Source organism: Medicago truncatula, chromosome 5 (genome assembly GCF_003473485.1).
Source record: "Medicago truncatula cultivar Jemalong A17 chromosome 5, MtrunA17r5.0-ANR, whole genome shotgun sequence".
Lineage (NCBI taxonomy): Eukaryota > Viridiplantae > Streptophyta > Magnoliopsida > Fabales > Fabaceae > Medicago > Medicago truncatula.
In genome coordinates, this window is record NC_053046.1 from 33,015,342 (window position 1) to 33,027,518 (window position 12,177).

The window sequence follows — 12,177 nt, forward strand, 5'->3', positions numbered from 1 at the left end:
CCGGGGGTAAGGGGTGCCCTTCTGATGTGGTTCTGAAGTCTAATGGGCCGATCGCTTTTGATTCGAGATCGGGAGTCAGTTCTCTGGTTCATTTTTGGTTTTGGGTTGTTTTGGTGTTCCTTCAGTGGACCGGATGTTGCGCGGTGGTGGAAGTTGATTGATCTTTAGAGAATGAGTTCTTTGGATGTGGCTCGATGTTGGTGACGAGGACTGAGTTCTCTTTTACAAGGGTGTTTTTTTGAGGTGAGTAGTGGCGACGAGTGTTATGGATGTCGTTTTTTCAGTGGTTGGTAAGTATAGGAGTCAGTTTTAGGGTGATGTTTATTTTGGTGGGTGTTGATCACATGGGTGCCTTTGTTAGTGTTTGTTTTCGGGTGTTCCGTCTATATACGGCGCCTTAGTTTGTACTTTCTGTAACATCGGTCTCTGTTCGTCTTGTGCAAAGACCTGATTTTTAATAAAATTTTGCTGATCAAAAAAAAAAGAAGGAAAAAGAAATTAAATATTCAATAAGGAACCAAAACAATAAGCCAGTTACAGCAGAATAATGGCTCGTACATTACGTCTCCATAATACACATCAATACAGTATCAATATAAGGTAACAAAATCAAAGGAAAAGGCCTGCATAATTTCTAATAGCTCGTTACTATAATCAGATGCTAGAAACTATACATGAAAGTATACATCAATTTCTAAGGGTAGATGATTAGCTGTATCAAAGTACGAAGCCTCCCATCTCTAACTATGGAAAGATTATTCTTAGCCAATGGAAGCTTTAATTGAGGTATCTTTTGAGACCAAATTCAAAAGAAACAAACGAAAGGGTATGAAGAGCAATCTTGGCCTCTTTTTCCCTTCACACACTTATCAAAGATGCGCACTCATTACACTATCAAAATTTTCTTTCCACAAGTTCCTAGCCTTCCTGACCTCGTCCAACTGATCATTTGGTATGCTTGTATGAGCATCAAATTTCTCAATCCATTCCACCCAAGGAACTCTTGATGGATCCAAAAACTTTGAAACTTGAGGTAACATAACTGATCTGTAAAAATCATCAACAACCTTATTAATTTCTTCTGATTCAACTATTGTCTGCATTTCGGGTCTTGTTACATTTCCTGGCTTAGTTCTCATTGAGAAGCTGTTTCCTCTTAATAATAGAACTTCTGATGGTGCAAGAGGTAGAATGATTCGCGAGAACTTTGACAATGAGAGTGTTATAATATCTCTTGGAAGTAATTTGCGCTTTACTGCCACGGCTGTTGCAACCATTTTTCTTATCTGGTGGGAGTATAAAATGACATATCATGATGCTTGTGAAACAAGGAGGAAAAAAAAACCACATTTAACTAATTTAATTCATCTCCAGAAGAAAGATTTATGGAAGATACCTGATGCAACATGAAGGACTCTCCCTCAATGTAGATCTCTATGTAACTATGTCCCATTGATTTTTCAAGCTTTCCAGAAGAACACCTAAAAACTCTTCTGAAATGGGAAGCATTTAATCTGTCTGCTTCATCAGGTTCATATAACCATTTTGCACGAACAACCGAACTAGAACTTTGATCATGCAAATTTCCTTTATTGCCGGTCTCAATAACAGGTTCGCAAGAATCAGAAGTTCCTGAAGACTTTTGGTTTTGGCATTCTATGTTTCCTGTAAGAGCTTCATCAACTTTAAAATTTTCTTCCTCGTCACTATCCTCTTGTTCTGAATTGTAAGCTGATAAAATCTCGCCGCACTTTGAATGTGAGGGTCGACGAGGAATATGTCTTCTGTACCTCGACCTAGATGTATAATTATGGAAAGGATGTCCCCCCTATGAAAGGAAATTACATCTAACATCATGATTCAAGAATGCCAATATGCTCCAGCTAGCCAGTCCATAAACAGCAGAGAAAGAATATGATATATCCAAAAATCTATGCCTAATTTTAGTCTTATATCCAAAATTTCTAGCATGCTTCAAGCCCAAGAAATATATAATCAATCTTCCTGCTTCTAGGCACCAACTAATACATTTACTAAAACTCATTTTGGATAAACGACTTAATTAAGCGCTTATAACATAAATTCTTATCATTTAAGTACTTATGTATGCATAATTTCTATAACAAAAGATAAAACAAAGAAAAATTGTTTTCAATAAGCTGTTTTCATAAACTATCTTGGAGACCTTACGGAAAAAAGCTTAAAACAGCTTATGGACATGACACAAGCTGTTCGCGTAAGCTCTTACAAATAGTCTCATAAGTGTTTATGCTAGTACATAAGCTCAAATAAGTCAATCCAAATAGGGCGCCAGTTTATGTGGTATGCTTTTATATTGACTTGTAGGTCCATCCAAATTTTTAAATGGTGTGATACAAACATGAACATGAATACGTTTATGAACTATCAGAAATTAATTTATCAGGAAAAATATTTTGTAATGAAGTTTCATAATCAATACAAATTTAATTAATTATGTACCAAAATATATAGAGATTTTACAATGAAAGAGGATAATATGAAAAATATGAGATTTGAATATCAGTTACTGCACCTCAAATTCTTTGAGAATATCGTTGAACTCCGACATGTGGTAATCAATTTCATCATTGCTAGAGTGGCTTTGAATACCAATAATATCAGCAGGGAGTAGGTAGGAATATTTCCGCAAAACGCATTCCTTTCTAGGATCAAAGCTTCTGCTCCAGAGAGGAAATCAAACAAGTACAGAACACAACGAAAGAGTAGCAGAAAATTCAGAAGTCTATCAATAAGAATATGCAAACCAGATCTAAAATCTAAATAAATAGATGATAATTGATCAATTAAAAAAAATTAAAAATTCGCTCTAAACATGATATTTCAGACATTTTATTTATGAATACTGAACAAATGAACTTGGTTTCAAGCCATACCTTTGTGCCGGTAAAATGCTTATTACTTTGATATCGCAAGGAAGATAAGAATTAACATAATTTGCAAGGGCAAAGCCAAAAGGGTCTTCATTCCAAGAGTTTTCTGGGATTTCCATTTTAAATGCTACCATTGTTGCGAGAGAGTGAACCTAATAATACACATGCAACATTAAAATACAATAGAATAAGTATCATACCCTGGCTGCATATGTACCAAAACCAGAATACAGGGCAAGCTATAATAAAACAATAGAATCGTGAATTACTCCTTTGTCGGTTCGGCTACTTCTGGCCCATCCAATTTTCTCCAGATCCCCTAAATTACTCTCACGGATGCCACCAGCTTTGAATATCGCACTTTCTAGTTCTTTCTCAACAGCTAAAATTTTGAAAGCATAATAATTTAGATACAGTCCATCTAAAATAACAAGCCAAATTGAACCACATGTATACTCTACATTACAGTTACACCAGCAAAACAAACACTATTTATTTAATTATATGATTCATACGATCTACTTAACAAGAACATTGCTTAAATTCTAATTTACAAAAAGCTCTTGAACATGTAAATATGTCAAATTTGTTATTTAATATTAACATATCATAGCTCATATATATAGGTTCTGCTTTTGTACATGTCCGGCCATGCGATCAATCAACACTCCAAGGTGGAGTTTCGACTCAAAGCACATGTTATTGTGACATTTCGAAAGGTTTTGAAGTTTTTTTTTTTTTTGAACAAGCCAAAATAGAACTTATATTAACACCGAAAAAACTTCCCCCTAACACAAGGGGTGTCAGGGACGAAAAACAAGGTTTAACAACATTGAAAAAGCAAACAAGAGCAACTCGGCAAAGTTACTACAAACTTTAGTAAATTTTCAATGAAAATTCTGATTTTATTTTTCAAATAATTTTTTAGTGCATTTTAACAAACACCTTATAGACTCCAAAAACACTCCCAACAATTTTTGCTTTTTCTTCTTGATCCCATATATATAAATATAATGCAGCAAACACTGCCAACGAGACACTTATACAAACACACGTACACCGGACACAACACTAATATCAAGTAATTTAGAAAAATAAAAGTCATTGAATGTAGCTCAGACACTGACACGTGTTGGACACGAGGCACAACGCCATAGTTGTGAGAATAAAGGAGAGGGAAGCATAACATACTGGAGAGTGAATTTTGATCACGTTGCATTTGGAGACCTCGGTAATTGGTGCCGGTGTAAGCAATACGCATAACAACCTTTTTCTTACGAAATGGTTGCCATGAATATGATTGTGGCGTAGATGAAAATGAGCAGTAACGAAAACATTCCCATCTTCTTCTGTTCCCAATAATGGGTGTACTATTTGTGTATGGAACTTTTCTCAGCAATGGAGACAGTGTGAGTCGCAGAGATGAAGCTGCAGCAGCCATCTTCACCTTCTTCGACTAATAACACTCTTTTATGAAGTTTTTTTTCACAAGTTCTCCTATAAGAGTGTAAAAAACTTAATTTTGTTTTTGTTTTAACCGTAGAAATCCATCAGGTCAATAATTTGGATGTATGGGGTTTGAATTTCTGTCATATATATATATTATACATTATTCTTTATTAAATGAGTTAAACTCGTGAAAATAAAAAAATTTAAATTTTTATTTGTCAATACATATGATTTAATCCCACAAATCATTGATTTTTGTGCCGCGAAAGATATTTGGTTTCATAAATGATAAATAGACACTGATTTCTTAGACACAATACATACATTAAGGATAATTTGGATATTTCACCCTTAAAGCAGGGGCAGTGTTGTAAATGCACCACAATCCTCTTCTTCCTGTCTCTTCCTCCTTTCTTTTCTGTGTTTGTTTTCTTTCCCTCACCGTCCTCGTTATAACCGCCATCGCAACAGCGACCACCACCCTCTCGGCGGACGCTCGTTCTCCTCTACCCTCCGACTTCGTCATCGTTAAATTGTTCTCGTCGCCACCATCAACTCTTGTGTCTGTTTCTCCCTCGTCGTATCTCAGTCTCGTGGTGGTGATGATGTCGCGGCGCTGGTCCATATCTGAACGGAAGTTGAAAAGCTGGCCGCTATTGATGACGACGGTGGTTGTGAGTGAGAGTTCAGGCGGTGGTGGCTGTAGAGAGAGACGGTGATGACAGTGGTGGAGGTCAGTCAGAGATGGATCTAAGAAGAATGTTGGAGGATGGTGATGGTGGTGGTGGTGGTGCCGGTGCCGGGGTCGGTGTTGGTGCCGGAGAGAGGAATCAGTGGTTGGTTGCTGCCTGCTGGGTGGGTGGGAGAGGACTGGAAACAACATGGATGGGAGTAAGAGAAAAGAGAAAGAGAAAAGAAAATAAAAAATAAATTATACGTATTTTGTATTTTATAGGATGGTGTCTTTTTTGTGTTTGAAATGTTGTGTTCAATTATCATAACTGATTTGGTTTAGGCTAAAAAAAAAAAAATCAATCAAAACCACTTCATACACCTTTGTTATAATAAGTTGTAACCAAAAATATTTTAGAGATTTTTTTTTTGGGTATCTCTGAATGCAATTTGATGAGATTAATCCCTCGAGTCTTATAGAACTCAAATAGACAACCTTAAGAGTTTTAACGTTGCTGTATACCTAAAATTTTGAATTTGAACTCAAGACCTAAGTTGATTTTTTTTTTTTTTTTTGGTACAAGACCTAGGTTGATTTTAGTTAAGTTAAAAGAGACATGTGCAAAGATTTTTTTTTACAAAAGCAAGTAGAAACTATATATTGAACTTTTTTTTATTAAAAGTAAGTAGTAGTAATTGTAGTTGTTTTTATTTTGGTTACAAGGGGAAAAGAAACGAAAAAAAAAAATTTGAGGCTAGCTAGCCCCTAGGGAAGAGAGTTCCCCAAGCATCATCTTTAATCAGTTGAATCATTCCATCAAGAGGTGAGGCGTGAATCGTCAACACAGGGTCTGAAGCCGCTCCCAACTTTGCAAGAAAATCTGGGCAATAATTTCCCTCAAGGAGAGTGTGAAAAATAGAAGCCTTGTTGGTAATGACGAGGTCCTTTATGTCTTGAATGAGAGTGGCATAGACATGAAACTTCATGGAAGGGCTGTTGATGAGGCTAACGGAGTGGAGAGAGTCGGAGTAGCACACAAAATCGGATATTCCCGTATCTGAAACCATTCGTAGACCTTGAAAGATGGCATGGAGTTCGGCCAAAAGAATGTCAGACGCGTTGGCAATGTTCCCGGAGATAAATAATCCCGCACTGTTCCTAAGGAGGCCGCCGAATCCAGTACGCTGAGGGTTGCCAAGACAACCCCCGTTAACATTGAGAATATAATAAGAGTGGTTGTCACAATTCCATTTTACCACGGTGTCGGTGGCTCGAGAAAGAGAGTTATGCAGGAAGGATGTGCGGTTAACATCAATAGAGTTCTGAATATTGAATGCAAGTCGATTAAGAGACCACTCCTCATTGTTGAGACACATTAAATTGCGGTGACGCCAAGCCCACCAAACCCCTGCTGCGAAGGTAAAAGATTGAGTACCCGTGAGGCCATTTTTTAACCAAACATAGGTGTTTGTTTCCACAAAGAAAGCATCCGAATTGAAACCAAAGTGGCGCCAAATCTTGGAGGAGTGAGGACAGTCACGAATACAATGAAGAAATGACTCATCCTGCTAGTTGCAACGAGTACACATAGCTGATTGGACAATGTTTCTATGCGATAATAGAGATAGAGTAGGAGTGGCATCATGACAGGCCAACCAAACAAGGAATTTATATTTTTTCGGGAGGTGCAAATTCCAAATCCAGGTCCAAGATTGATGAGGGTGGCAGTGGTGTCGGCGGCTGGGTGGGAGAGGAGCCAATCGTAGCCGCTTTTAGCAGTATAAACTCCTTTTTTGTTGTGAGACCAAACAAAAGTGTCGTCTATGGCATCATTGAAAGTGACATCGGTACTATTGATGTTGTTAGCAATCTCAGTAGGAAGAGAGGTGTAAAGAATGTTGGTGTGAGTTGCGGGACATGTAAGGACATCGTTGACGGTGAGGTGGAGGTCATGAATGTCGACATAAGGGATGATGTTGGCTAGGTAACCTGTGGAGGTCCAATTAGTGAACTAAAAGGAGGAGGCACCGCTGCCATGTCTCCAAGCATAGCCGACGGAAAGCAAGTTTTTTGTATGGACAATGACTGCCCAGGTGGAGGAGCAACTCGGATGATCAGTGGCGAGGAGCAAGTGCGGGGCTGCTGAATATTTGTGAGTAAGAAGTTGGACCCATAGCTTGGTGGAGTGTTGAACCATGTCCCAGACCAATTTACCAAGGAGACAAATATTCATTCTTCTAGATGAGCGGATACCCAAGCCTCCCATGATTTTTGGTTTAACTATTTTATCCCAACCAATCAAATGAATGCCTTTGTTATTAGAATCTCTTCAGATGAAATTACGCGTCGTTTGATCAATGCTATCACAAATGCTTTGGGGAAGCCAATTAATTTGCATGTAATACGAAGGGATAGATGATAAAACAGAAGAAGCTAAGGCTAATCTACCCGATTTGTTGAGAAGCTTGTTCTTCCAAGAGGCTAATCTAGTAATTGTAGTTTTTTATTGAAAAGAAACTCACATTAAAAAAAATCAATTACCAATAATGATTTTTGGTTCATTTGATAGTTGGTTTTAAGGGTTTCTCATTTGATAGTTCATAAACTATGAAATTGCATCAATATAACCCAACACTATCATTTTTTTCCGAGACCCAAAATTATCACTAAAAAACCAATAATTCAGTCTTTTAATGTTCAAAAACTTTATTTTTCATCCCCATACTAATATTTATCATGTAGCTTTCATATTCATCCTCGCAGTAAAAGATGTCACGATTCATTCTCATTTGACATGCTTAGAACTTCTTTATTGGACTGACATTTGTTTGTTATTCTTTAAACATCATTTTTGAAAGTTGAGAGACTAAATAGTTGTTTATTTCTGATAGTTTATGGATTATATTAATGTACTTTCATAGTTTATGGACTATTACATCAAAACAATTCTTCAAAAAAGACATCTAAAAAGTTTAATTAAGGCTAAAGTATGTAAAAGTTGTCTGCAAATATTACGAATTTGGTTTTAGTCTCTGTAAAAAAGTTGAAATATGTTGTTGCAAAAAAAAATTGTTTTAATAAAGCCCTGGAGTCAGTTTCTTGATGATATGGCGTATAATGATTGTGCATAATTGTTACACGTGGCATTTAATTGAAATAAAAAAATAATTAATAAATCATAAATTGGGTTTGTTTTTTTAGTCATAATTTTTTCTTTTTAAAGAGGGACACAATAATTAGACGAGGAATAGTTTAAAGACCATATCATAGTTTATAAAAGTTAACTAAATCCATGAACACCTGATCTTTAGTAACGAGGCTCGTTTAATATTGCTCATGTCTCCAACCAATAAAGGAATTGCAGTTTCTTTGTATTATAAGTGAAATTTAAGGATTAGAGTGTACAATTTGTCTAGGCACAAATATTAAAGCATCCTACTGATTCATCATAGTCTCATATCGGAACCAGTATTAAGTCTAGGCCATAACTAATATAGAAACATTTATTTATCCAACAAAGAAGATAGAGGGGATTCCAAGAAACCTAATCACCGTCAAACATCTGAATTAACCAAAATTTAATCTCATATTGTGCAATCAATCAAACTTGTAAAACCATAACTTAGAATTTTTAAGATATAAACTTGGTAAAAAAAAAAATTAAGTGTCCTATGCGCTTTTTGAATTTGACAGTAAGGATACGGTTAAAATAGCAAAGTCTTGTTATAATTGTTCAAGTCTTCGGCTCCTTATATAGGCAAAGATTTGAGAGACGTTGGAGAGGTGTCAGCGCATTAAGAGTCGTTGAGAAGCTTTTAATCATAGAGGTTGGAATGTTGCATGATATGGTTAATGTCGTTGGTAGAGACATTTGAAATCCATTGCTGCAAGTAGAATTATCCGCTTCATTCCTTTTATCTTTGAATTTGACTAAACATGTGATCTAGAATAAGAGAAAATTAATGTACTAATGAAAGTGACCATTCTCAGAAGAAGACAAAGCTGACTAAGCTTCTGGGTTCCTTAGAGTCTGGATAAATTTGTTTTGTTTTTGGATTGACTTGTTGTACTTCTTATACTCGCTATTTGCATGTGTACATACTCTCTTTTGGAGTTTTCTCCTGTTTTACATTTATGTGTGTGTATAATTGTCATTAAAAGAAAGACGTTCAATGAGGCCATAGTTTGACATGAAAAAAATAAATATATGACAGAAATCAACTCATACCGGAGCCTTCTATATTTTTTATCAAGACATACTCAGGTCTTACAAACCAAAGTTTCACCCCCTTATACGTGCGTTCTACTTCTGCCGGTTGAACACAACCAATTAGCAACAAAAAATATGGATAAACCCTAAACCCCACATTAAATAGATATATAAAATCTAAAGTGACTTTATAAATAGTGATATTTCACACCTTACTAGTTTATTTTGTAAAGATGTGGAAAATTGGATCCAACAATTTTTTTGATGAAAACCTAAAAAATACAATAGAAAATCGAAAGAAAAAATTAACAAAATTTCAATGTGAGAAAGAATAAAGTGGGATAATTATTTCCCATAACATATTACTATTTTTCATTGATGTTATTGACAAGAGAAGAGTAAATTTGAAATTATATTGATAAGAGAATGAATTAAGAAAAAAGTAGAGAAAGCTAAAATGAAAATTATATTGATAACAATAGAACGAATTTATAGTATATGCAATTTATATAGCAATAAGAAGAATTTCACATTTTGAACTTGTTATTAATTGTTGTTTTTCGGGTTCAAAAGCGTACCTTTTTAATAAAGTCGAAATCACCACCGAAGATATTACCATGTTGAGTCTTCTTGAAGTCCTACCGGGTTGAGTCACGACCAGGTCGCTTTCTTTAAGACAAATCAGGGCACTACCCGAAATTGTGCAAGGTAGACTAACAACCGTGTGCCTCCAGGATAAAACAGCCCAGTTCACCTGTTCGATTAAATACTGCACCGTATATGATCGTTCGAGAAATAACACCCTCTAATATGGTACCAAGACTACTCTTTAATACTTAAACCAATATGGTATTGTTACCATTCTATTATGGTGTTGAGACCACTCAAATATGGTATTACCACCATTCTAATTTTAACTTCTCCAACTATGGTACTATGACCACTCATATATGATATTGCTACCATTCTAACATCCAACTTCTCCAAGAATTGAAGAAGAATATATATTTAAGATCACCTTTATTATACCGAAAAAGGGACCATGATCTTAAAATATTATTTATTCTAAAGAGACATAAATAATTGAAGGGGCTATGCTCTTAAGACCATTCTTATTTCTGAAAGGATAATAAACCAGCGATGGACTATGGTCTTAAGAACACTCTTAATTCCGAAGGGACAGAAAGGAGTAGAAAAAGGAGAACGACTTGTCAACACAAGTCGAAGGAGGGAGAAGAGAGGAAAAGCACAGGAAGCATCAACTGTGAATTTCGGTGTATGTAAAGCACTGTGTGAGCTCTCTATTTATAGAGAAAGTTCACAACTAATAAGTGAGAAACTTTGGGAGCAAGTAATTCTCATATTAGATCTAGTACAAAAATATCTCAAATTGAGTCTCAAATTATATTATTCAATACATGAATATATTATTGACTACAGAAATATATTATTGACTATCAAAATATATTTCAGATCATGCATTAAAATATATTAGATTGCTTACCAAAATATTTCAGATTGTATTGTATTCCAAAATATTGTAGATTGCGTTCCAAAATATTTTTAGCAAAACTTGGGGACTAGGAAAACACTTTCTAATAATGATTAAATTAATTATTTAATTTATCATTTTCATATAATAAAATATATATCAATATATATTTTTTCTCTAGTGCTTACTTCGTTCACATAATTATAGTTATGTACCCCCATTAATTAGAGGTACACCCCCACTATATAAACACTACTAATGTGTGATCCATCGATGTGGGACTTCCATTTTTTTCAATTCACACTACACTAGTTCTATCCATTGTGGGAATTTGTGTTTAGTCAATTACTCAATTTCCACATATGTTCCAACAGAACTGGATACATCAATTATTATATTTTTATTCAAAAAAAAAATCAATTATTATTTTTTGTGTGACAAGCATTTTTTTAATTTGGTGTGATGAATACATTAACTTTGTTTGATTCTTTTTTCCCTAATGCTTGAAATCGGATCATATTTACATCTTATCTTATTTTTTGCTTAAGTGATATTGGATTGGACAAGGAGACAACATTTACATCTAATACTACACTCCTTTGCCATCAACTTCACAAACTACTAGTAAATAAATGAAATAACTATATATATTTTAATGTTGGGAATCTTGCAAATCTTAAATATGTATCTTAATTTAGAGACCAAGATGATATTTTCATGTGATCACAACTGCAAAAATTATCGATCGATGCAGCAATTTTGTTATTTTATATATACATATATCTAGTCCAGTACAGAACTAGAAGTGCAAACGAGTTTTGCATGCTTGTTATTCATGAAACAAAATGATTCCAAGCATCAAAATCAGTCAATAAAAGCCAGCGCATTAATAGAAGCATGCATGCATGATAACACAATATAAAAAATTTTAGTCTTTGGTGCTTTATCTTTTTTGTTTGCAATTTTGTCTTTTTGATTCATTTGCATATGAATTTCAAGATTCAATTCTAATATTCATTTGAAAACATAAATGAAAGACCATATAGTTGAACATTGAAAGGCCATAAAAAGGTAAAATCATGGATTTGAAGTTTGAAACTTCATATGCAAATAAACTAAAAGGACAAAAATGCAATGAAAAAGGATGAATGGCCAAACTATTACGGAAAATTAAGTTAAATGACTAAAAGAGTAATTTTGCCTATAATATATGTAATATCTTTCAAAATGTGATTCACAATAATAAGATTAATAATTTTGGCACACTAGTATAAATTGTTGCTTAAATATAATATTCTAGTAGCACCAGCACCAACCGCAGCACCACCACCAATAGCAACAATAACAACACCACCACAACAACAACAAAAGCAACAATATACTTTCTCCATCTCAAAATAAGTGACTTTGTTGACTGTTACACACATGTTAATGTACGACT

The 12,177-nt window shown here is 34.8% G+C and overlaps 1 protein-coding gene across 1 annotated transcript; it reads right to left on the reverse strand.

The window, feature by feature from the left end:
* Positions 1-514: 514 nt before the first annotated feature.
* LOC11410109 (putative tRNA pseudouridine synthase) lies at positions 515-4,417 on the reverse strand. Its single transcript, XM_003615923.4, has 6 exons — positions 4,104-4,417; positions 3,182-3,294; positions 2,916-3,064; positions 2,555-2,699; positions 1,397-1,828; positions 515-1,286 (listed from the first exon to the last, which is right to left on the reverse strand). The coding sequence occupies exons 1-6, from the start codon at positions 4,351-4,353 to the stop codon at positions 870-872; spliced, it is 1,506 nt and encodes a 501-aa protein (XP_003615971.1). The 5' UTR covers positions 4,354-4,417; the 3' UTR covers positions 515-869.
* Positions 4,418-12,177: the final 7,760 nt, after the last annotated feature.